The sequence below is a fragment of the Aspergillus karnatakaensis genome (genome assembly GCF_047715665.1).
Source record: "Aspergillus karnatakaensis strain CBS 102800 unplaced genomic scaffold BJY04scaffold_5, whole genome shotgun sequence".
NCBI classification, from domain to species: domain Eukaryota; kingdom Fungi; phylum Ascomycota; class Eurotiomycetes; order Eurotiales; family Aspergillaceae; genus Aspergillus; species Aspergillus karnatakaensis.
In genome coordinates this window covers 165,628-188,354 of record NW_027395717.1, presented here as the reverse complement: position 1 = coordinate 188,354, position 22,727 = coordinate 165,628, and the positions used below count along the sequence as shown (strand labels likewise).

At 51.4% G+C, this 22,727-nt stretch overlaps 13 protein-coding genes across 13 annotated transcripts; 5 read left to right on the top strand and 8 right to left on the bottom strand.

The window, feature by feature from the left end:
- The first annotated feature begins 153 nt into the window (after positions 1-153).
- BJY04DRAFT_230073 (RTA1 domain-containing protein) lies at positions 154-1,841 on the top strand. Its single transcript, XM_073719209.1, has 3 exons — positions 154-431; positions 486-728; positions 795-1,841. Exons 1-3 carry the CDS (start codon positions 266-268, stop codon positions 1,292-1,294), a joined length of 909 nt encoding a protein of 302 aa, XP_073575597.1. The 5' UTR covers positions 154-265; the 3' UTR covers positions 1,295-1,841.
- Positions 1,842-2,749: 908 nt separating this feature from the next.
- On the top strand, positions 2,750-3,999 carry BJY04DRAFT_116950 (copper fist DNA-binding domain-containing protein). The gene is made up of 3 exons (XM_073708272.1): positions 2,750-2,943; positions 2,991-3,151; positions 3,199-3,999. The coding sequence occupies exons 1-3, from the start codon at positions 2,909-2,911 to the stop codon at positions 3,831-3,833; spliced, it is 831 nt and encodes a 276-aa protein (XP_073575596.1). The 5' UTR covers positions 2,750-2,908; the 3' UTR covers positions 3,834-3,999.
- A 165-nt stretch (positions 4,000-4,164) lies between these two features.
- On the bottom strand, positions 4,165-5,014 carry BJY04DRAFT_213982 (DJ-1/PfpI family protein; the record flags this gene model as incomplete). The annotated part of the gene is made up of 2 exons (XM_073715083.1): positions 4,165-4,883; positions 4,945-5,014. The coding sequence occupies 2 exons, from the start codon at positions 5,012-5,014 to the stop codon at positions 4,165-4,167; spliced, it is 789 nt and encodes a 262-aa protein (XP_073575595.1).
- Positions 5,015-5,854: 840 nt separating this feature from the next.
- Positions 5,855-6,886, bottom strand: BJY04DRAFT_213981 (alpha/beta fold hydrolase; the record flags this gene model as incomplete). Its single annotated transcript, XM_073715082.1, has 3 exons — positions 5,855-5,918; positions 5,996-6,042; positions 6,110-6,886. The coding sequence occupies 3 exons, from the start codon at positions 6,884-6,886 to the stop codon at positions 5,855-5,857; spliced, it is 888 nt and encodes a 295-aa protein (XP_073575594.1).
- A 310-nt stretch (positions 6,887-7,196) lies between these two features.
- Positions 7,197-8,086, bottom strand: crmD (putative copper transporter crmD). The gene has a single exon (XM_073709862.1). The coding sequence runs from the start codon at positions 8,074-8,076 to the stop codon at positions 7,459-7,461; it is 618 nt and encodes a 205-aa protein (XP_073575593.1). The 5' UTR covers positions 8,077-8,086; the 3' UTR covers positions 7,197-7,458.
- A 473-nt stretch (positions 8,087-8,559) lies between these two features.
- On the top strand, positions 8,560-10,810 carry BJY04DRAFT_116938 (uncharacterized protein). Its single transcript, XM_073708271.1, has 2 exons — positions 8,560-8,686; positions 8,743-10,810. Exon 2 carries the CDS (start codon positions 8,878-8,880, stop codon positions 10,510-10,512), a length of 1,635 nt encoding a protein of 544 aa, XP_073575592.1. The 5' UTR covers positions 8,560-8,686; positions 8,743-8,877; the 3' UTR covers positions 10,513-10,810.
- A 19-nt stretch (positions 10,811-10,829) lies between these two features.
- On the top strand, positions 10,830-12,316 carry BJY04DRAFT_179183 (GNAT family N-acetyltransferase). Its single transcript, XM_073709861.1, has one exon. It carries the CDS (start codon positions 11,036-11,038, stop codon positions 11,732-11,734), a length of 699 nt encoding a protein of 232 aa, XP_073575591.1. The 5' UTR covers positions 10,830-11,035; the 3' UTR covers positions 11,735-12,316.
- BJY04DRAFT_230061 (acyltransferase domain-containing protein) lies at positions 11,905-13,458 on the bottom strand (the record flags this gene model as incomplete). Its single annotated transcript, XM_073719208.1, has 4 exons — positions 11,905-12,091; positions 12,125-12,730; positions 12,787-12,907; positions 12,960-13,458. Coding segments are annotated over 4 exons (1,413 nt in total), but the record flags the coding sequence as incomplete, so codon positions are not given.
- A 572-nt stretch (positions 13,459-14,030) lies between these two features.
- BJY04DRAFT_213976 (Zn(II)2Cys6 transcription factor domain-containing protein) lies at positions 14,031-15,550 on the bottom strand (the record flags this gene model as incomplete). The annotated part of the gene is made up of 2 exons (XM_073715081.1): positions 14,031-15,425; positions 15,494-15,550. 2 exons carry the CDS (start codon positions 15,548-15,550, stop codon positions 14,031-14,033), a joined length of 1,452 nt encoding a protein of 483 aa, XP_073575589.1.
- Positions 15,551-15,841: 291 nt separating this feature from the next.
- On the bottom strand, positions 15,842-17,807 carry BJY04DRAFT_116896 (uncharacterized protein). Its single transcript, XM_073708270.1, has 4 exons — positions 17,480-17,807; positions 17,113-17,419; positions 16,795-17,066; positions 15,842-16,741 (listed from the first exon to the last, which is right to left on the bottom strand). Exons 1-4 carry the CDS (start codon positions 17,534-17,536, stop codon positions 15,890-15,892), a joined length of 1,488 nt encoding a protein of 495 aa, XP_073575588.1. The 5' UTR covers positions 17,537-17,807; the 3' UTR covers positions 15,842-15,889.
- On the bottom strand, positions 17,808-19,332 carry BJY04DRAFT_116895 (uncharacterized protein). Its single transcript, XM_073708269.1, has one exon. It carries the CDS (start codon positions 19,235-19,237, stop codon positions 18,080-18,082), a length of 1,158 nt encoding a protein of 385 aa, XP_073575587.1. The 5' UTR covers positions 19,238-19,332; the 3' UTR covers positions 17,808-18,079.
- A 110-nt stretch (positions 19,333-19,442) lies between these two features.
- Positions 19,443-21,148, top strand: BJY04DRAFT_179179 (alpha/beta hydrolase). Its single transcript, XM_073709860.1, has 2 exons — positions 19,443-19,830; positions 19,896-21,148. Exons 1-2 carry the CDS (start codon positions 19,640-19,642, stop codon positions 20,905-20,907), a joined length of 1,203 nt encoding a protein of 400 aa, XP_073575586.1. The 5' UTR covers positions 19,443-19,639; the 3' UTR covers positions 20,908-21,148.
- BJY04DRAFT_213972 (FAD-dependent oxidoreductase) lies at positions 21,098-22,685 on the bottom strand (the record flags this gene model as incomplete). Its single annotated transcript, XM_073715080.1, has 2 exons — positions 21,098-22,348; positions 22,587-22,685. The coding sequence occupies 2 exons, from the start codon at positions 22,683-22,685 to the stop codon at positions 21,098-21,100; spliced, it is 1,350 nt and encodes a 449-aa protein (XP_073575585.1).
- Positions 22,686-22,727: the final 42 nt, after the last annotated feature.

Genomic DNA, 22,727 nt, shown 5'->3' with positions numbered 1-22,727 from the left:
AGCAGCGTTCCCGTACCTAGGTGGGCGTATGCGTATACGCTCTTATCCTTGAGGAACGATATACGGTCAACGCTGAACAGCCAAGGCGCGTTTAAGTATTCTCTTGTATACAATTTCAAATATCTCTCGAGCATAGCCACAGCCCGAAGATCCCATTCCTTCACTGAGAAAAAGGATAAATACCCCGTAGTAAGCCTGTCGTTCTATAGTTATCCTTCAAGACATCTTAACCAAGCAAGCTAGCTTTCCTATACCACTATTTACAATGGCTTTCGACGACTCAATTGACTTCGAGCTCTTCCGCTACACGCCCAGCCAAGTCCCCGCTGGGATCTTCGCCGGTCTATTCTTCCTCACAACAGCTGCGCATCTATACCAGATCATCAAGACAAAAGCATGGTACTTCATACCTTTTGTCGTCGGTGGTATATGTAAGTTGCTTCTCGTCTGTGCTATCTGACCATAAATATACTGATTAAAACCAGTTCAAATCATCGGCTACCTCGTCCGCATCCCAACCCACGACAACAAAGAATCCGTCGGCCTATTTAGTCTCCAAGCGATCCTCATCCTGCTTGCTCCACCGCTCTACGCCGCCTCAATATACATGGTTCTCGGTCGACTGATCACCTCTCTCGAAGCGGAGAAGCTCAGCGTTGTGAGGGTCAAGTGGATGACCAAGATCTTTGTCGCGGGCGATGTTGTTGCATTTTTGATGCAGGCGGCTGGTACGCGCTTTTCCCCATATCACGATAGTCATAGATACGTTGTAAAATACTAACAATCCGTCTCAGGAGCGGGCATCATGTCCACCGGCACAGTCGACAACTACGAAGTAGGCGAGAACGTCACAGTCGGCGGATTGGGAGTCCAGCTCGCCTTCTTTGGCTTCTTCATGATCTCCTGCGCCATCTTCCATCACCGTATTCGCAAGAACCCTACGCCTGCTGTTTCAATTACCACCGACAATTCTGCACCTTTCAAATTGGCGTCTCTCAACTGGGAGTCGATCCTGGTTGCACTCTACGCAGCGAGCGTTCTGATCCTTGTGAGGTCGATCTTCCGCCTTGTCGAGTATATCCAGGGTAATGATGGGTACTTGATCAGCCATGAGTACTTTATGTACATTTTCGACTCGACGTTGATGTTTCTCACCATGGTTGTCCTCAATGTGGCGCATCCCGGGGTTGTGCTTGGTCGTGGGAGTGGCGGCCAGGCTGGGAAGCAGAGGGATGTTGAGATGAGTGGGGCTTCGTCTTTGACCGATAGTGCTGGAGGTAATGAGAGAGTGTGATGGATTGGTTAGAGTGTGGTCTGTTATGAATAGAGTAGACAGGGTTCGCTGGAAGGCGTTCGTTGATAGGGAGGTTTATTGTGTACTTTGATTTATTTATTTTTGATCAAGCGTTGCTCGTTCTGATTATTAATGGGATACCTATGATTAATTGTCTCGTTGTAGCCTTACCTGAATCTGATATTAATGCCTGGTATCAGCCCTCAGAAGCCAATATGCGCAGCCTAGTCTCTGTCCGAAGCGTCTTGAAACGGCCGTGGGTATAGTTGGTCATAGGCTGAGCCTTGACGAATATCGTTACAGCGAATGCTCGACGTTCAAAAGCATACCAAAACGAATGTCAAATAGAAGAAGAAGGAGGAGGCGAGAATGTCTGTCTACCCCGGATAAAACGGGGATGAGGTAGCATGTCGCGCTCTCCACCAAGCAAGCGAGCCCTAACATGATATTCTCAGAATGCTCAACCGGTGACGTAAATGGTAATCCTGTCCAACCAGTAGGCTGTACATCATTTATTTAACTCGTGGAGCAAGCAGTGGATTTCCTAACCTATGAAATTGAGGTTGAAGTTGATTACTTCGGGGTCGGCGTCGGGATCGGGGAGAGCTAAAAAGCAGGCTAATGCAGGCTAAAAAGCCACTGCGGCCATTTGAGCACATTTTCTAAATTAGGAAGGAACACTGCATATCAGGGCCCAATCACCTCGTGCGATCTATGCGAGTATCTTGAGGCATTTGTGCCCTCGTCGGCACTGTCTGGGTTCCGGAAGGGGTGGAAAGGTGCACGGAGGACGGCTCCGGGGACGTGGTAAGGCGCGGGGAGCGTCTGTAGCTATGGATCTATTGGAGCTTATCGGCCGCCACTTGCAGGGCTTTAATTCAATGAAGAAACCGACTGGGAGGTGCATATAAGTAGCGGGATAATCCGCCAGAGGATGACCATCAGATTGCCAAGTCTGGCCAGCGAGAATCTCGACAATGCAAATGCTTTCAGACTCCACGGCCACATTGCTGTTTTTGACTGCTGTGGATCTGTCATGGCCAAAGTTCAACCGTGGAAATGTGAAGATGGTCTTATATATTGTCTTCTGTCCTCTCGTATCGCCCCGCATGGACTCTCTCACGCAGTGTTTGAATCGGTCCAGGACTTCAGGACGAACGTCAAGCTGGAAGAAGAGGTATGGCGAAGTGTTGACGTTGCATCTTTGCTCAGCACTACCTAGTGCCGATACCCCAGCACCCCAATACACATTACTCACAGCCCTGGTGATTGAAAATAAAGTGTGCCTCCGTCATTGGTTCTGTTTCGAGCTTACCCCCATGCTTCCTCCATGGCCCCATCAGCTGGAGTCCGTTGCCATCGTGCGCCTAGCATTTGCCTCCGACTGTACCCCCCACCTGCGAACGGTTTAAATAGTGGTTGAGACCCGTTGTTGTTTTTGTGTTCACACAAAAGACCATACCCGTTTAAAACATTCGCCACGGATTTGAAGAAACACAGATTGCGACTGTCGTCCAAGAAAGGGCCTTGCACCGTATACAGCAGGAAGTTGTAACTGGACGAATTCGAGATCGACAACTCTGCAAGACACTTACAGTAGAATATCGGAAGGGGATGCCTATTGACGAAGAGGGAAAGAAGTGGTCGTGGTAAAAGCTATCCTGTGCCTGCTCTCTATATCTCTGACAACCGACAGCGAACCGTGCCTCCGCGGCCACAGATCCTCGAAGTGCAGACATTTCGACCGACTAATGATAAAGGTGCCGAAGTCCGGACGACCACTGAAAGAATGCCCTCACTCCAGAATCCACTGCGGGTGCAGGAAGTCGTATGCGATTGTTGCTCCGTTGCCAGAAAGTGCGTTCAACCCCAGTTCTCAGATGATCGGACTAACATTCTGTCAGGTGCAGTCTCGAAGAACCTCTGCCGTCCAGTACGATATGTCACTGGTAACCCCGACGAGCTAAGCGCAGCGACGGCACTGAACAGTCCGACCAGCCCTACCAGTCCTCATGACGAGCCCTTCTTGTTGCCTTCCCTGCCGTTGCAAACGATCAACATGCCTCTACCCATACATGATACGCAGCTGAGCAACGCATCCATGCGCTCAGTCGGTTTGCAACCGAGCGAATCTGACCCCTTTGCACACTTCGAATATCCACACGACACAACCTCACCAGCAGTACCTTTTGAGAGCCCACAGGTGCCAGACCAAGTCATACATCCCAGCCACAACATGCTCCATTACAACGACCTTCTCGAGACCGAGCAGTTTGCGACAGCCGTGGCTAGCTCACAAGCCCAGGACCTTGCATTACAACAGCCAATGTCTTCCCCATACCCCCAACGGCCAGCCTATCCCACAGGGTGGGTTTCGGCACCCCAGATACAGCCATCGGAAGGATACTTTGATATACCTCGTGGCCAAGTTGTTACCAATCATTCACATTACTACGACACTAACGACGTTGATTTGCTTCTTCAAGCCGACCCGCACTCGCCTTTATACACCAATGCTCTCGGTCATGGGATTCCTTAGGGCAAGCCTTTACACACATCAGACCAATTATAGAATATATGCACAAGTAGCCTCGAGGCTCGAGGCGTGGAACTTCGGTAATTATACAGTCGCTTATCATGCGTCAGATACAAAAGTTACGCCCTCTACGAATGACACGACCTAATGCCCAGTCCAAAGATACGTGGCTGGATTTTTATTGATACTCAGGTTCCTTTTTTTTTATTTTATTTTCCAAGTCAGCGGCCAGCAAATGGATCCAGTCCAAGTCGCCCCGAGAAACGAGAAACGAAGGAAACAAAAGTAGCTTTGTGTGTTGGGGTCATCCGAGTCTATCCACAGAATTCCACCCTCAGTTCTCCGGCACATCCCAGATATCAGCCCAGGGATCCCAGTCTGGATCAGTGTGTCTTTCATACTCCATCATATTGGCAATAGAAGTCGCATTCTCCGCACCATAGAACTCCTCGATGAACGCCAGCGTCGCATCAATCCCAGCGGAAATCCCCGAGCTGCTCCAGATATTCCCGTCAACAACCCACCGCGCCCTCGGGACCCAGTCGACATTCGGTCCGTAGGTGGTCGTCTGGTTCCACGCTGCCTTGTTTGAGGTTGCACGTCGCCCATCCAGGATTCCCGATCGCGCCGCAAGGAACGAGCCAGTGCACACGGTGATCAGGTAGTCGACTTTCGGATACGTCTCGGCGATCCAGTCGATCGTGCTGTTGATGTTTGGGGATCGAGCACCCGGGCCGCCGGGGATGATAAGGACGTCAACGTCGGGGGCGTTCTCGAGGGTATGTGTGGGGTTGATGGTTGGGTAGAAGCTGGAGTTGACGGCGTTCATGCTGGGCATCTGGGGCTCGGTGGTGACGGGGTCAAGGGTTTCGGAGATCAGGTACAGGTCGAGCTTGGTTTTGCTGGATAGGAAGTGCAGCGCTTGCAGGGGTCCGAATACATCTAGAAGGGCGTATGCGCGGAAAAGCAGGACGCCGTAGGTTTTTGGTGGTGATGCAGGGGGTGCCGGCACGGGGGATGGGGAGGGTGTTGAAGAGGGAACTGGTGCTTGCTCTATAAACCTGTTAGCATGCCCCAAATCTATAGCAGGAAACTATGAGAGGGGTGAATTCACCTCCTGCAACAGCCGAAGTCAAGGAGAGATACAAAAGCCCAAATTGGGCGATCGCATTTGAGAGCTTCATGGCTGGTCTGATTCTACCAGATCTAGACTGTGCTTGTTGAATGAAGATAGACCCCAAAGACAAGGGCAGCAAGCCGTTTATATACCCCAAGAAATCGACAGGGATGAAAGAATTTTTTCGGCCCCCATTAACTTTCAATTAAAGTAGGCTATCTGCAACAGCGATTGTTCAGACTCCCACATGGAGATGACAGGGAGGCCTGAACAGCCGCCAAGCTCCAGACGGTCATTTGAGCACATTTGCGCGCGAATCAAGTCCCGTCAGCTTATACGCATACGTTGTGACACTTGGAGTTGTTCATGCAGCGCTTCCTCACTGCAGCTCGCAGCTTGCATTTCCTCTTGTTTCAGGGTTGATTGCTTAAGGAGTGAATGTATGGATGTGAAGAGCCCGCTTGGTTATACTTGAGACGTGCCAAGAGCCCACTGCCCTAGGGAGTTCTTGAAACGCCTTCGGGCACTCCGGGCTAATAGGAGTAGAGTTGGATATTTGGAGTAACTTGGCCCTGAGCTACCGCAGTGGATTGCGCTTGACTCGTGCGGTTTGAGGTGAAGAGTGGTGGTAGGGCCTGGCTGAGACATAGAGCTGTCTTTTTATAAGGTAGAGTGTACTATATTGCAACATTTACTGTAGAGTAAGTTGACATATTTGAAGAAAGAGCAGGTCCGCAAAGTATATATTAGTTTTCTCAAATGCCTTGGCTTATACCTCGATATAATCCTTGGAGCTTCGAGTAGATGGCACCTACTCCATACTAGCCCCCAGGGTCCTCACATCCCCTGTTTCTCTTTGCAAGAAGGACCTCCATCTTCCCCTGTCGTGTAGTGTGCATCTCTATACCTATTGAGACTTCTCTAGAAGAGCCTTGATGATCGTGGCGAAGGTTTCGGGGTCTTGCAGCGGTCTAGATGGAAGCATATATGTTATTATACTTCGAATCACCATCCACACGATGATTTCAGGAGCGTAGGGATTACATACCCAAAATGGCTCATACCTGGAAATATCACAAGCTGAGAGTACGGGATCTAGAGATAATAAGTCAGTCCCGCTCAAACAAGTACGAAATCGCGCCAACTTTCAACTGCCACCTACCAGATCATGCAACTCCGTAAAGGTACTCCGCACAATCGCCTCCTCATGATCCCCTGCCGCAACAATAACAATTGGCGCATCCCTATCTCTATCCGGTGTGGGAATCCTTCCAAAGTCCTCAGCACCCCAATTCGGCTCCACAGCCTGCATAGCATCGACCCTCGCCTTGAACGCCGCGAAATCCGCCCCGGGGTTTAGCTCCTCGTACTCCTCTTGCATCCTCACCCCCAGTTCAGGAATAAACGGAATAGTCCCGAGATTCGTCCCGTTGATCTGATCAGGTCGGAAGTTCGCACCGTAGGGGACGATCTTGTCTGCGACGCTGGGGTAGTTCATTGCGATTGAGAGCGCGGTGTTTGCGCCGTCGGACCAGCCGATGAATGTTGCCTTTTTGATACGCAGTTTGCTCAGGAGGGCGACGGTGTCGCTTGCGAAGAGGTCGTAGGAGAGCGGTACGGTGAGGTCGTCGGAGGATCGTCCGTGGCCGCGCGTGTCAATTGCCAGGATGCTGTGGCTGGGGGAAAGGGCGCGGATTAGGTGGCCGTACCAGCGGGAAGAGATTTTACCGCCGTGGAGGAGGACGACGGGGGTTGTGCGCGGGGTTAGAGGGCGGCCGTGGAGGGAGTACCAGAGGGAGATGTTGTTGATGTCGGCGTGGGCGGAGTGGAGGGGGCGGGGGAGGGTGGGCGTTGCGGGGAGGGTGAGCCAGGGTGGGGTGTATGTGGTTGTTGCCATTGTGAGGGTTCCGAGGAGGATGGTGATTAGGAGGGACTTCATGGTGGGAGCAGAGGAGAGGGATTTGGTGTGGTTTTGAGTGTAGAACGGAAAATGTCTAGATGTTGGGGCTTATATATGTGCTGTTTTCTCAAACCCATGGGACACGGAGTTCCGGATTCCTGGGCAGCTGAGCGAGCTGAAGCCCCAACGAGCTGAATTGTCCTGCTGGACCCTGATAGAATTGTTCTGGAACTGGTTTGCCGCATAATCCTTGTATTATAGGTAGATCTAGAACGAGCGTTTATGCAGGCTGACGTTAGGGTGGCTTGGACTATACCAAAGACAGCCTGGATGTCAGGAGAGCGTAGCTGCTGGAGATTGTAGGGCTGATGCAGGCTAGGTATATTGTCTCTATAGCCTATTCGGCAACTCCTGGCTCCCTCAGACCCTGATCACTCATGACAAGCTCCATCCTGCCAAGTCCCGGACTGCTGCGTATAGCGCCCAAACACAAGCTCACTGAAGACGATCCCCAGAAGCACAGCGCAGAAAATTCCCGTGTTGAAGGTCATGACCGCCAGCATCCTACCTTCGTTAGATTCTATACATGGAACAGCTTCGATGAAGAATTCTCACAAGATATACCCGATAAAGGCCCTCAAGCCTTCGACCATCGCGCGACCGCCATCAACCCGCATGCTCCATGGAGCATTCGGAGTCCACCTGTTCGGAGTCACGATAGACAAAGCATCACGTACGCGCCTCCACAGATCAGTCCGTTGTACTTCATCCTCCGCAACAAGTCTCGCGTGCTCATCTTCGGTATGGATCTCTGGGATACGAAGATGCAGATAGTGGTCGCCATGACCGCTCTCTGTGTCCTCTTCCTCTTTATCAACCTGCATATACAATGGTAGTGGACTTAATCGAGCCTTTGGGATGCGGGCTCGGGTCCGGCGCGATCGGGGCGGGGCGAGTATGGGGATTGTTGGGGTAGAGGGGGTCGAGAGTCGAGCTTGGAATTGCCAGGCGGATAGGAAGCGGTTGAGGACGGCGAGGGTAAAGAGCAGGAAGAGGGTGAGGAAGTAGGTAACTGGGGAGTTAGTGGTCCATTCGTTGAAGAAGAGGGTGACGGTGGTGGTGGAGATGAAGATGGAAGGCATCGCCACGGTCATTGGGGTGTCTGTGGATGCATTGTGATGATCATGGCCTGACATGTCCATGCTTGTATCGCCCATATCCATGTTCATGTCCGCGTGCATGTTTGGAGTGCGACTGTGGGTTACCTTGTCAGTTTCACAGAGAGGGAGAGAAGGACATCAGCCCATTTTAGGTAGCGCTCTTGTTGCTCAGACATAACTCTGTCTAAAAGGAATATTCGCTCAATCGTGCTCCTCTAGCTTCATGCAGCTATTAGCGCAAATGTGCTCACCCACCCCGCTAACCACCAACTGTAGCTATATTACTTAGATACAGCTCCAGCATATCATGCGAGGATTGACTCTCTATTTGCATGATTTATGATTCGTTGTATGTGACCATGTCCTCCCAATCTCGCCACTTGATGATTCCTTTCTTCTCCTCCAACCATTTCATTGCCCAAAATTTGCAGTTATACCCTCAGAGGTCGCCTGCTCCTTCTAGGTATGCTTTAATCTGATTCTCATTGCTCCGCTAGACTCGCTTTGTTGATTCTTGACAGCACTCTTTTCTTCAGTCCGAGCTACCCAGCCAACACCTCGCGCACGAAGAGAGGTCGGCAGTGGGAAAAAAGCAGCAAGTGCAAGACTTCTGAGGTAGACTTGAGATCAACGTGAAGAGCGACGCGTAAAGATCACGAAGAAATGATGTATCTACTCAGTCGGTTTACCTGTCAATTGAATCATAGATCCTGATTCCTGATTGGTTGTAAGTAGGTTAGGCCCCGCAGGAGACCCCAAACGCGTCCTTCAGGAAACAACTGGATCCAACTTCCACCACCCCATCTTCACTTCTTTCTCTATCGAGCTTTTTCTTTACTGTGAATATTTGGTACCTGAGAGGAAGGCGCGATGCCGAGAAATCTTGGAAACCTGAGCCCCGAGCTCGTCGATCTCATCATCCACTATCTGCATGACCTCAAATTCCTCAATCCAGAAGTCCCACTAACACCGACGAAAGCCAGTAGCTTCTTACCGAAAGATGAGAAGCTATCGCGCTATTCTACCATCTCGCGGCAATGGCAGTATGCTGTTGAGCGGTACACCTTTGCCCACCTCACCTTGTCTAGTGGAACTCTACAGCAGTTAAACCGGATCGTCGGCTCATGTCCGCGACGTATTCAACTTGTCAAGAATCTGGGTTACACAGTCAATCTTCCAGCCTACAGCAGAAACCGTCGCTCATGCGTCGAGCGCCGTGGGGAGCATGAAGAGAATCTGAGGGTGTTTCGCACAGGCGTGGTCGATATCTTTGCACTGATCAAGAGCTGGGAAAAGCACATTTCTCCAGTCGGGTTGGGGCTTAACTTGAGGGCCGAGGCCCCAGGTGAGCACAAGAGGGAGTCCGCCGAACGGAACGAATTTCTGGGGCTAGAAGTGGAAGAGCCGCAAGAAGAAGAGGAGGAATCATGGGGCATTGGAGCGGATCGCTGGGCACACAGGGATCATTCTCTAACCCTTAACGATGACTCTAGGGAAGCCCCTGCTCTTCCCATCTTGCCCTTCGTGAATGGCCTGGGGATCGGTTCTATGGGCCGACGCATCCACCCTGTCGCCATCGAGCAGATGATTCTCGCCCTGCCGAATTTGAAAGATCTTAGCATCAGATTGCCCCCAGTGAAGCCGAAACGCAAGGCTCTTCGAGCTGAACTGCGAAACGCCTTAGCCAAGGCCCTCGAGGCACCGACTTTGTCACAACTCGAATTTCTGGGCTTAGAGCTCGACGAGCCGACGCCGGTGAACCACAATTTTGAAACAGCGTTGGAGAGAGATCCCGATTTTCCAAAGGGCGATCATTTAAGTCGGGCGATTTGCAAACTCGCGCAAAGGTCGCTGAAGAATTTAGAGATTTTGAAAGCATGCGTCATCTCGCCTGTACTATGGGGGCTTGACCCACTGCATCAAGACCGCGAGGGAGCAATCTTCCCGCACCTGGAGATGCTCGCTGTCGATATCGCACACATTACCTATGATGGGCGGTGGTATTTTACTGGGAATCCCGAAGACGCCGATTATGACGAGGATGAGATCGAGGAGATGATGAATGAAACGATAGATGATAACCCCGACATAGACTCCAAATACACTACCTCCTCCTTCAACTCCGAAGACAACGAGCACGAAATCGATGAAGACCGCGAAGCATTCCTCAATGGCGAAGAGCCATACTACTCCTGGCGGCGGACACCAGATCCGGAACTGTTCAACCCACTTGTCAAGGGTCTTGTCAGCGCAACAATGCGCATGCCAAAATTGAAACAGGCCTTAGTGAGTACGTTCAGCCTAGCGGAGGAAGCAAGAGACATTGAGTTCCATTTTGTGGTTCCCGGCGAGCTGATTGGGGATTCTTCGGGATTTTCTGTGGAGGCAACCAAGACAGAGTGGCACGTTACCCCTAGACGTGATTCGGATTGGAAACTACCGGATGATATCAGGAGGATGATGGAAAAGCATGTGGGTAAGATGGGGGAGGTGATTGTTGACTGAGGTTGGATATTGGTTCTATGCATGTACTTTGCGTCAGCTCTTTCAATTTCCGGCATATTAAGACTGAAGCCTCAATGGATTCCGTTCATTGCTGTAACAATCCTACTTTGATCACCGTATCTTGTCCTCCTCATAACAAGCACCGAGTTTGTACTGCTGTCGCAAACATTTTGCTCTTTCTCGTGATGGATCACCAGGAGTCATCGCACCACGACCACGCTAGAATAACAGCTTATAACTGCTGGCATTCAAGACAGCCTCGTAGAACACTTCATTGATTTAGTTCACTTAATATTATCATGACAACAGAAGTCTGTTGGAGAAGATAAGATCAGCTATTGTGAAGCTATGTGACTCATGGGATGGCGCGATCGGGTTGACTCATAATGAGTAAAATTGAATGCCTTCGAAATATAGACGCAGAGATAAGTAACGCTCGTTCTTGAATTGCAATTCTGCTATACACCCGATACACCCACTATAACCAAACAGCCACAACTCAAGTCCTCAAACAACACGCAAAATGACACAACCACCCATTCCCAACCCCAACACAACCTTCCCGGCCGATGCACCTGTCCTCCCAACCCAGCCGGTCTCGGTGCTTCTCCCCGAGATTCAGAATCTGAAACCGATATACACGGATCGCCTCACCCTGCATCCATTCCCCTCTGAAAGCGAAGACCCCGAGTCATTTACCAGAGCTGCAGAAGGGATATTCAGGATACGGAGTTCCAAAGAGGTCACGAGGTGGTTGTACTACAAAACACCCCACCAAACAGTCGAGGAGACGAAAGATTGGATGAGGGCGAAGGTGTTCGACACACCGCATGCATCGGGTGCGGTTGGAAATCGGCATTTCCATTTCTTTATCACGGAGCGAGATGATGAGGAGAGGAAGATTGTTGGTGTTGTCGGTGTCAACGCGCTGTATCCTAGTCCGTCGGTGGGGTATGGCTTGCATCCGGATGTGTGGGGGAAAGGATATGCGACGGAGGCTGTGAGGGGGGTGGTGGATGCTTGGTGGAAGGTTCCTAGGGTTCCAACTGTCGATGCTGGCGAGAGGTTATTCGGTGCCACGAATGTTGAGAATGTGGCGAGCTTTAGGGTGTTGCAGAAGGCTGGCTTTGAGGTTTACGAGTACGTGGAGTATGGGGTGAAGATCGCGTTCATGGCAATGAAGCAGCCGGAGAGTGGCGTTAATCAGCCTAGGTCAGAGTAGAGTAGAAGAATGGATTTGAGTGCTGTAGTGCAGTAACATCTTGGATGCAAATAGATTTTGTAGTAGGGGCTGCACGAATATGAGGATCGTGGAGTAACTGTGCTAAGCCCTGAAGAAAGTTTGGTCAAAGATTCTATTAGCCTCAGAGTAATAGCTCGTGTTGGCCGTTCTCAACATGTTTGAGTTTTGTTGGATGCCAGCTCATCGAGAAACTGTCGTTTGTGAGGAGAAACCGGACTATTGATCGCTTGAAAGTTGACCGAGTGCCCAGTACCTGCGAGGGAGGCAGCAACATTCAGACAACTGGACGCTGCATCCATGCTCCGAATCAAAACACTGCTGTAGGCAGGGTCTGCGCTTTCCAAGTTCTTATCAGCTTTGATTATCTACCTGATGGGACCAGCAAGTGCAGCGTGTGGTCCAATCTCAATCAAAGTAGTGAGACTGATTTGACCATTGGTAGCTGACTGAGTTTCAGGAAGGCGTGTTCCAAAACATAGCGCTCGTATTGCGTCGACAAATTTCACCTGGCCTGCTAGGTTCTCAACCCAGTAAGCCGGACCAAGCTCGCTAGGGGCCGCTTCGTGGCCGGAAACAGACGAGAAGAACTGGACCGTCCTCGTCGCGCGACTTACCGGGATATCAGCTGCAGTTAGTGGCCTAATGTGGACTATTGAATCGAAATAGCTCCCGCGAATCGTATCCATATGGTGAGAATGGTAAGCGGCTTCAATATCCAACCGCTGCACAAAGACTTTGTTCGCGCGCAGATTTGCCTCCAGTTCCACGATTGCTCCCTCGTCGCCAGAAACAGTGATGCTCAGAGGACTGTTGACGCAGGCTACAGTTGCTTTTCCTGTCTGTAGTGCTTCAAGATACGGAACGGCGTCAGAGTCAGACATGCCGACAGCCATCATCGCCCCTCTTGTTCGCCTTTCGACCAGGTTGGTGGCGCATACTCCGCGGAAGTAGGCCACCGTAATGGCGTCTTCCATACTGAGCATGCCCGCAGCATAGGCGGCTGCAATCTCCCCACTCGAATGCCCTGTCACTTCGGGTATATCCGCCACGACGCGAGCAGATCTACCAGGGCAACCTGCAAGGCCGAGCAGATGGGTTGGCTGAGAAGTGGATCGCTAAGCCTTGAGGTATCATTTGGCTTGATTATCTCATCTTTCAAGAGTCAACGAACGCAGGAGACCACCATGTAGGTGGATTCACAAACCTATCATATCGCAAGGGGCACCCAGACGTCTCATGTAAAAGTTTGCCCGCTCCATAGACCGACGAAACACAGGATAAAGCCCCAGCAGCTCCTTTCCCATACCAGGCCACTGTGCTCCTTGCCCTGTGAACACGAACCCTATAACCGGCGCCAGCGACATTTTATGAGTTTTGAGTCGAGATGACAAACGTGTTTTGAGTTTTGCTACTGTGTCGGCTGTTATTATGGCCCGGTATAAAAGCGCCGGTCGACACTCGTTGAGGGTGTATGCGAGATTTTCCATCCACTCGTCATTAGGTTCTACCTTCTCTTCCAGGTATGCTAGAAGTGCTTGAACTTCATGGGCTAAAGAAGGCTCATCTGGTGCCGAAAGCATATATATCCGTTGCCGGGCGACAGGTTGGTCGTTGCCATTGAGCTCAGTCGTAGTGTTCTGCGCAGTGTGCGAAGATTTATTGGTGGCGGTGTGGATGCTGACGACTGTAACCGAAGTATCTTTATAGTCATCAAAGCTGGGAAGGCTGTTGGCATGGGTAGGATGAACAGCATCACCCGCAGTGGGAGGCATGTTGCTGGCGCTGTGGACGCGTTTGTCTAGTGTGGAATGAAGAAAAATCGCAAATAATCCAGTACAGATAAACGGGGCATTTTACTGAGTCTGGCGAAGTACCCGAGGACATGTGCTTTCTGCATCCCTGCAAGACGATTAATTCCCCGGGGGTTGTACATGCTGCTCGCAGGTACTACGCCCAGATGTGGCTCGAGAGGTTGTTTATCGTGAAGGCCAATCAGGAACTCAATCTTGGTATTGCATTGTGTCGCTGGCTGATATACAACGCGCGAACGATGGCGTCGCGATACAGAACCGATGGGTTTATGTGATTTATGAAAAAGTTTGAGAGTCGAATACTAGGGGGAGTTGGCTTCCGTGTATGCGGCTGGCTGGGCAGTGATGCTTCGGCCGTGGAGGAAGCGCGGACTATCCGTGAGACTAGGCTCATCTAACCTTTGAAAGCAAAAACTGGTGGTGAAAGTTCAGCGCCTAGGGCCAGAAGTGGCACCGGCCTTTGGCTATTCAACCAGAGTTACAGTCACGCCAGTGGCGTTTTCAGACCCTCTTGGTCGAAGACCAAGCAGTCCCATAGACATAACCATTCGATCCATCCACCCTGAGGTGTCTCGAGTCATCCCGAACATGCTCAGCCCATAATCAGGGTCGAATTCCAGCTGCCAAGAATGTTGATCCAGCCCCAGATTAGACCACCGATTCGCATTGAGCGATCGAAGGCTATTATTAGTATCTGATCTCGTTACGTGGCAGCGCACTAGTTCAATTAGACGGTCGAGGAGCGCTATCGCAAGGCGAATTGAATGCAAAGACGATTGGGCGAAGGCGCCCAGGAAGTTTACGGCAATCGGGCCGATGAATGTTTCCCATGTCTTGTCAGTATCAGGGGTTGACTGTCGGGATAAACTGAGCTCCAGTTGCTGCTGGATATAATGGAGTTTAACTCGACTCCGGCTCATTCCATGAGCGAGTGCCTGTGGGGGCAATTGCTGCGATGACAGGGGAGTGTGGACGGTATGAATCAAGGCCCTGGTCTCAGCTAGCCACCCTGGGCAGCAGGAGATCTCAATAAAGGCACGGTCTACTAAGATTCCGAGTGGACTAGCCATTTGACTCTCGCTTTCCGAGTCGGCCATGTCGGTCATGAAGCTTTGCCACTCGGGCTTGTCCAGGAAGCATCTCCCACCGCGCACAAACGCCTCGAGAACAAGCATTGAGCGGCACGATTTCAGCAGAGTTACACCAAATCCCATGCTGTGGGCTTCAGGGCCACGGAGCTGAACGATCGCCGCTAGTCCTCGGGCATGAGCCAACCAGGTAGATGGGTTGACGCCATCATGCATCTCATACAGGGTCAAGAGAAAGGCTGTAGCAAAGGTCTCGGCACCGCTGGCATACCGCGGACGAGCTATCAGGTCTGAGAGGTAGCTGAGAGAGCGACTGTACATGTGGCGACTACTTGTGATCTTCTCCGTGTCATTGTAGGTTTTGCCAATGTGAAGGGTCGCGACTGAGCGAAAGGCCCACGTCAGGGCCTGGGGCGCGTCAAGAACAGGCTGCCGTGCATAGTGTACCCAGTTAACGTCTACTCTTCCTCCACAAGATGCGAATTGTGCCGGAAAATTGGCCATCAAGAAGCCGCAGAAGAGCTCCTTCCCCTGCAGGTCAAAGGCCCGCACCACGAGGTTTGGCTCCACGCGCTCATCTATAGTGTCACTCGAAGGAGTCGGCGGGGATGGACGCGATAGGACGAAACGACTTTGTGGCTGAGATTGTGGACGCGTCTCCTTCTTCATCGACCCAGACGTCTGGTTGTAGAACTTCCATCGTTTCTCGTAGCCAGGGCATTTCATCAATCGTCTCGAGCATTGGAGGCATTCTGGATGGGTGAGATCGCACTAAGAATGAAAGAGTTCTCGTTAGTATCACCACGAGCCTGAAAGAAACAGAACAGAGATCTGCCAACCTTGACGCGTCTTTGCAGGCACGTCTGGCAGCCTTTGCTGCGAGGAACGCCCACCATGCTGCGAGTCAGGAAGGATGAAGGGGGCTGAAAAAGCCGGGGGAGGCACCTGCTAAAAGGGGAAGCATACTGAGAATACGAGAACGAGGGGTAGATCGTGTTTCTTGTGGTCGGTCCTGATAAGCGCCGCTTGTGTTGAGTTGCATTGTGGCGGCGGAGAATACGAGGTTGCTGAAAGCGAACAACAGCCTTGAGTCTGTTGAGGAACATTACAACAACGAATACTCGAGCACTGCTAGTTGAGAAAATTTTAATCTATATTTACTGAAAACATAATTAGAGCACACTAGGCGTAACACTTATAACCATTCGCAAGCAAATGCACGTAGAGACCACTTGCTAGTCAAGATCAATCAACGGGCACGAATCATCACTGCTCGTTTCCGGAGTCGATTCCGACATCTGGAACGTCCAGACGGGTTTGGTTGGCTCCTCGGGAATATCGTGCTGGTTCCGTGAAGCCCACTTGACAGCCGAAAGATCTAGAGTGTGACCATGCCGATCAAAGTTGCAATTCTTGTCACCCAGACAGCCGCTCCTCTGGCAATGATGCCCATAAAAGCAATCAATGTCACGACACTGGCCGCCCTTCTTACACTTGAGCTGCAGTAGCATAAACCGTATGCATGTGGTCGGGTCGAATCCGAGATCGCCGTGATGGTACCGACATTTTGCGTTATCACACTTGCCGGTAAGATAGTGTTTGTTGCAGAGCTTTAACCCCTTGACTAGAGTATCATATCTGTTGAATTTGCTTGGACGGGGACAAGGACAATAGGGATCGACGCGTTCTCCATCTCCGTTGACCGGAATCGAATTAGGGGCCTTGAACGTATAAGAAGGAAGCCAGGTCGCGTACTCCTCATCGCTGCGGACATCGACTGTGCTGTTGTATGTTTCCGCCGGTTTTCTAGGGGGTTTGCTGCTCCCCGAGGAGCTTTGTGGCTGCTGGCGCAGAGGCCAGTGTTCGTAAACTATGCCTTTATGTGTTATAGCGGACTCCGAGGCGGATTTGATGCTCCCCGAGGAGCTAGACGGCTGCTGGCGAAGAGGCCGGTGGGTATAGACTGGGTCTTTGGCTGTTATAGCAGATTCCCAAGCCGGTTCAATGCTCTCCAGGAAATCCCACTTTTGCTGACGCGGAGGCCAGTGGATGTTCTTACACTTGGCTACAGTGTAGCGGCAGTTTCCCTGAGTAAAGTTTGTAAGTTATACTTGCTCCATTCCGGGTGAAATCTAAATACCTTCAGATTGTAGCTGCAAATGTTGGGAAACGCCGGCGGTGTCGGAGAACCAGGACCTTCAGACGTCGGTTTTGACATGAATACCTCCTTCAGCTCTCGCACGTTCAGATCTAGATTCTCATATTCAGACTGAAAGTCTGCAGCTTTCAGAAGCGTGACACGGCCTGTCTGCCCGTGGAATGGCTTAAGAAGAGGAATGTATTGGCTATTGTGGCAACCGGCAAAGAAGATGTGCCTGCACTGGGAGTTCTTGGCGAAGAAAGCAAATGTTGCTGGCAATGGTTAGTACTGGTTTATACTGCTGGATGTCCTGTGTACCTTTGATCTTCCTCGGGGTACTATCCTCAGTCTCACCCGAATTAATGAAGTCGAACATGTCTTGGGCCTCATTAAAGCTAGAAGCAAAGGCAGACAACGACTGCGACACTGAGCTTGCTTCGTCGTGATCAACTCGATCCATTGTTCTGACCAAGCGAGACATGTTTGCATAGACCCGGACCACAACATCACCCTTGACTTGTTCGTTTTCGGGAAAACCTCGGACAAGACCTGCGATGGACTCATGGAGTATCCGCGCGACTTGTTTGCCACCATACTGTTTACCCATTAAAAAATCTTCGTGAAACTGGATTCTGGTCAGGTAATTGTCGCGTCGAAAAAGTTACACGGACAGAGGAAGGCTCACCAAGCATCCATCCCCATCAACCAGCACCAAGACGAAGGGTTTTTGTGCCTGAGCCATAGAGTCAAGATTGGGCCACAGGCTCGTAGCCAGGACTATACCTCAAGGTCTACCAACTTGTCGGAAAGTTCCTGTTCCAAGGACTGTTCCTGGAAGCCGTTTGTATGTCTATTTAAACCATCTAGAAAGAGGCGGACCCGGTAAAACAACCGTTCTAGCTCAAGATGCCGCCGCAGATCGTCCTCGGTGAACTTCTTGAAATCTTCGTAAATGGTCTTGTGCTGGACCTTGCTCGACATTGTTGGTTGTTGAACGTGTTTTGGTCAGAGTCTTGCTCGAGGCTGGGCTTCAAGGCTGAAAAAAACGCAGAGAGTGAATGGCTAGCTATCGGAAAAGGAGAGAAGCAGAAAGGGAATGAACGAACAGAGCAAGAAAAGCAAGACGAAGGCAATCCACACTTAGTTCCAGATACGGCCATCCGCTGCACTAATCTGACTAAGAGTGTCCAATGTTGTTTATACCGGTACACAAGAAACAAGAAACGCACTCAAGTCTTCAGGACAAACACAGGATCCACACGGCAACCGGCCATCTCCTTCACCACTATGCGAGCTTCTTACCAGATGGCGCTGTCCTTTTGATTCCTCCTAGTTCATTGATGACCAACTCATCGCGCTCCCAGATCAATTCAACTGCCGCGCCTGTCGGCCCAGAGAGAACGCTCAGCGCAGCTACTTTGGCGAGCAGAGCTACGCAACCAGCACGCCCATACACAGCCCGATGAGCGCTCTGGTACAGGGTGAGAGCCCAAATCAGGAAACCGGATGAGCTCATAAGGTAATCCCAGCGCAGGAAAGCATGCACTCCGGCTCCGAGATTCTCCACCAACACTGGCGTTTCCCATGGCTTCGGAACGTCGAACACAGCGAGCGGATGCAGAGCCTCGAGGTATTCCTCCTTGAATAATTGCGGCGCCACAACTGTCGCGAGAGGGATTGTCCAAGAAACGATGTGGCTGAGGGTAGCATGACCGAAGGCAAAAGCATAGACCCAGCGAAACGAGCGCAGAGTCTCACGGCCGCCCTCGACGGTATTATCGTTCGCTGTGAAAGGAGAGAAAACAACGTGGGCGACGGTTAGAAGTATCGAGACATATGCGGGCCATGGTTGCCACAGGGCAATAAAGATCTGCTTGAGGTCCGTTGTCACCTGTTCAGACACCGGAACAAGGAGAAGGCCGGTCGGAATCATGAATCCAATAACAAACACCACAGGGAGGGCCTTCAGAACCGCTCTTGGGACTCGGACGTTCTCGGCTGTTGGATTTGATGCTGTGACGGACGTAAACAACTGAATCGCGCAGTAAAGAGGTCCTGCGAACGCAATCGTCAGGACCTGCGCGGCCAGACCGAACACCAACGGAAACGAAACGATGGACCACGCGTTTCCTCGTCTCCATGACTCGAGGGAGACCAGCACCCAAGCTGAACCAAATGTTCCAGAAAATCCGATCGAATGAACTAGCAGTGATAGATGACTGCCGTCGGTCGTTGACCAGAAGAATACAACCAAGACACAAAGCAGCTCATCTAGGGGTCCGATCCCGGTGTATACCTTGCGCAGGGGTGCGTCGCTACCAGGAAGTTGGCCAGTCGCGATTGAGTTGGAAACCAATTTATTCGCTCCATTGACTTCGGCAAAATAAAAGATGGCGTAGAAGACGCCGACACTCAGCAGCGGTAGCAGGAATTTGGCGACCATGGTTCAGTTGTTGTGCAATGGAATAAAGTGATTTTGAAGCGAGAAGCTAAATATATATAGCAACATTCCGAAGTGGAGCAGGGATGATCTCCCTAGCCGAACCTCATTCGGAATTTGTTGCGACTAGACCGAGGTCTGCCTGTCAGCGCAGATCGACTTCACATGAAGATCAAAACAATGTCAGTCACAACTCATCTACCAACCTTCATCTCTATCAAGGGCTTCTGCGATTCCTGCATTCGGATCATTGATGGCGACCATGCGGTGTCGCGAGAAACATCGCTAGACTGTTCGGATAAATCGACAAACCCCCGATTAGCCTGAATGCGCCAAACGCGCCTTAAGAACGATGCCTTTCCCAAATCACAAGCCACAGTTTATCGGTATTAAGCTTTCAAAGTGATGGACGCGTTTCTTGAGCCCAATCCAAGACCTCTGGTGACAATATTCGACATCATCCAGACCGGTCTTACGATAAGCATCAGGCTCCCATGGGTCGTGAGCACAACTCTATTGCGGCGCTGGTGGCCCTGGAACAACACTTACAACCCCCCGCCCCTGCGAGAGCACGTCTTTCGACATGTGATGACATGGTATTCTTTCCTCCAATTCTCATCTTCAAAATCATCCCGAGATCTCTGTCTGACATTTGTTACAGTCTCGGCAACCATGTGCCACTCTCAGTCTGGCAGTGGTACACAGCTTCCGACACAAGCGGATCCAACCTCAAAACATCCGCTCGCTACGGACACATTCCGCACATTTTCGAGCCAGTCAAAACTGCCGAATTTAGTGGTTTCTGGCTATGTCGCGGACTCTCTCATGAGCCTGTCCAACCTCGCGATGCGGACATTGTGCTCCTTCACGCGCACGGCGGAGGATATGTCTCCGGCCATCCTAGTGTTGGCGCACCTGAACATGTCTTCCTTGCTGAGATCCTCCAACAACACAAGTTTACGACTGCTATCTTCTCGCTAGACTATACGCTCGCACCGAAGGCCACATTTCCCACACAACGCGACGAGGCTCTTGCGGCGTATAACTGGCTTCAGCAAGACCTGGAGGTTGACCCGTCTAGAATCATCGTAATCGGGGATTCTGCGGGCGGACATGTCATTATGTCGTTACTAGTCGGACTTCATGCAGCCTGCGATCAAGACCAAGCCGTTAAGGACCGTTCTAGTGATTTACGCCCGGCAGCCGCAGTGCTGGTTAGTCCATGGATGAACCTGCACACATCCCACCCTCGCGCATTAGAGCTGCATTGGGAAGAAAGATTATTCAAGCGTTCTCTCGACACATACTGCACATGGATTCTTCGTGACGCTAGTCCTGAAACGGACCTTCTCTATGGTAATTTTGCACTCGGACACGAGACCCGTGGGTCTTGGGTTGATATCCTGCCGGCTCAAACGTTGATAACGGCTGGTGCGGAGGAGTACGTCTTCCTTTACGACATCGAGGATGTTGTGACCCAGGCGAGAAAAGACGGTGCAGATATCACACTTGAAGTTGCGGCAGGCAGAAACCATACGTGGCAGTGCGCGGAGGCATTTGGGCAGCAGAGCCGCTTGTTGGCGTTGCCGATGAGCGAGGACCTACCGGACGACCTCATGATGGGGTATAGAGAGCTAGCTATGGGTATTGTGAAGTTCATTTCGTCGTCGTAGGCGGCTTTCATTCCGCCATACCTGTCTCTTGCACCGATAACACGAAGGCAAATGAGATTTGTACCCATAATCCTGCACACCGATTCGATGGGCTTATATTATCCTAATACCCGCCAAACAACACACCACAAGTGGAAATCAATCGACACACCCCAAAACAGAGCAAATCAAAAAAGAGATCAAAGCAGTCCTATAGCGCCTCTTCATCAATATCGTACCCCGTAACCCCCTTGCCGAAAGCCGCCCCCCCAACCTTCATCCCAAAGGGAAGATAAAAGGACAACCTAATAAAATTCTCCTTGACCCAAAGCCCCCAAGGGCCCGTCTTCTTCCGAATCCCGGCATTCTGCGCCGCGGCGTGATAGATCTCCTCCACGCGTGGCCGTCGAATGCGACAGAAAGCCTCGCACGCTTCCACAACACCACGGCTCCGATCCGCGAGCAATCTCGCAATCAGAAACGAATCCTCCAGCGCCATGCTGACACCTTGAGAGGCATGAGGCTGCATCGCATGCGCAGCATCACCCAGTAACAAACATCGTCCTCGCGACCATGGCCCGCCAAGCGGAAGCCGATAAACGGGATAGAACTTCATCACGCTGGTTTGGTCGACAAGAGCGCGCAGCGTATTGCCCCAGTCGCCTGTTGCATTTTGCAACACACCATGTAGCGTCTTCTTGAACTCATCTACCTCCTTCCGTCCATGGAGCTCCCACCCATCTCTCGCGTCACGATTATTCGGCATTGGTGTCTCGCGCTGAAAACCCCAGAAGACCTCATCTTTATTCGCTGTGCAGGGAGCAACGAGGAACATCCCTTCTTCTGTCAATGTCGTGTTGAGTCCGCGTATTTGCTCAACCGCAGAAGGCGACAGGTTCAAAGCAGGAATGAGCGAGAACAGCCCCGCCAGTCCGGTGTACTCTGGGTTCTGCTCTGGGTCAACGTAGATCTTCCGGACGGCGGAATGGATCCCGTCGCAGCCGAGCAGGATATCGGCGCTATCACTGCTGCCGTCTTCGAAGGCTACATGGACTCGATCCTCACCCTCCCTGATCTCTGTCACCTTCTTTCCGAAATGTACGGCGATCCCAGCTTCTCTGATAGCGGCGAGTAAAGCATCTACCAGCTCGACCCTCTTGACTCGCATATATCCGTACCCGGTTTCCTTTCTTGCGTCGGCAACTAGGTCGTCGTACCGACCGAGGACATTCCCGGTGATCGAGTAGACTGTGAGGTCGCTGGCGCTGCTTGCGAGATTGAGGAGGGGCTTGTAGACGCCTAGTCGGTCGAGGAGGCGGAGACCGTTCGAGGGGATCCCGACTGCGCCGCCTAACGTTGTTGGCTCTGGGCGGAGCTCGTAGATTATGGGGGTTATGTTTGTGGTTTGGTGTAGACGGAGGGCGAGAGATAGACCTGCGGGGCCGGCGCCGATGATGATTGCCTGTGATATGTTTAGTTTCCTGTTATGAAGATGGAAGGCGTATGTGGTCGAGGTAGAAAAGGGTCCTTTGCTGGGGCAGGGGTAACTTGGGGAGGGACCGGGGATGGGAATCACTACTTTTCTTGTTTGAGACATGGTATTCCTGGTTATGATAAAAGCCGACAATGGAACGTTGTAGATTTTATGTCTGTTGTTGTAGGCAATCCCAGGATTATGTTCACGGCTGAGCGTCTTATACCTCAGCGATGGCTAAGCTCCGCGGCCTGGTATCCGCCTCGGGAAGGTACCCCGCGGACTGCTTGCCCAATCTGGCGCCCTCTCCGGCACTCCTGGTCATCCTGACCTGCATGACATGACCATGACCTGCGCTCCTTTAGGT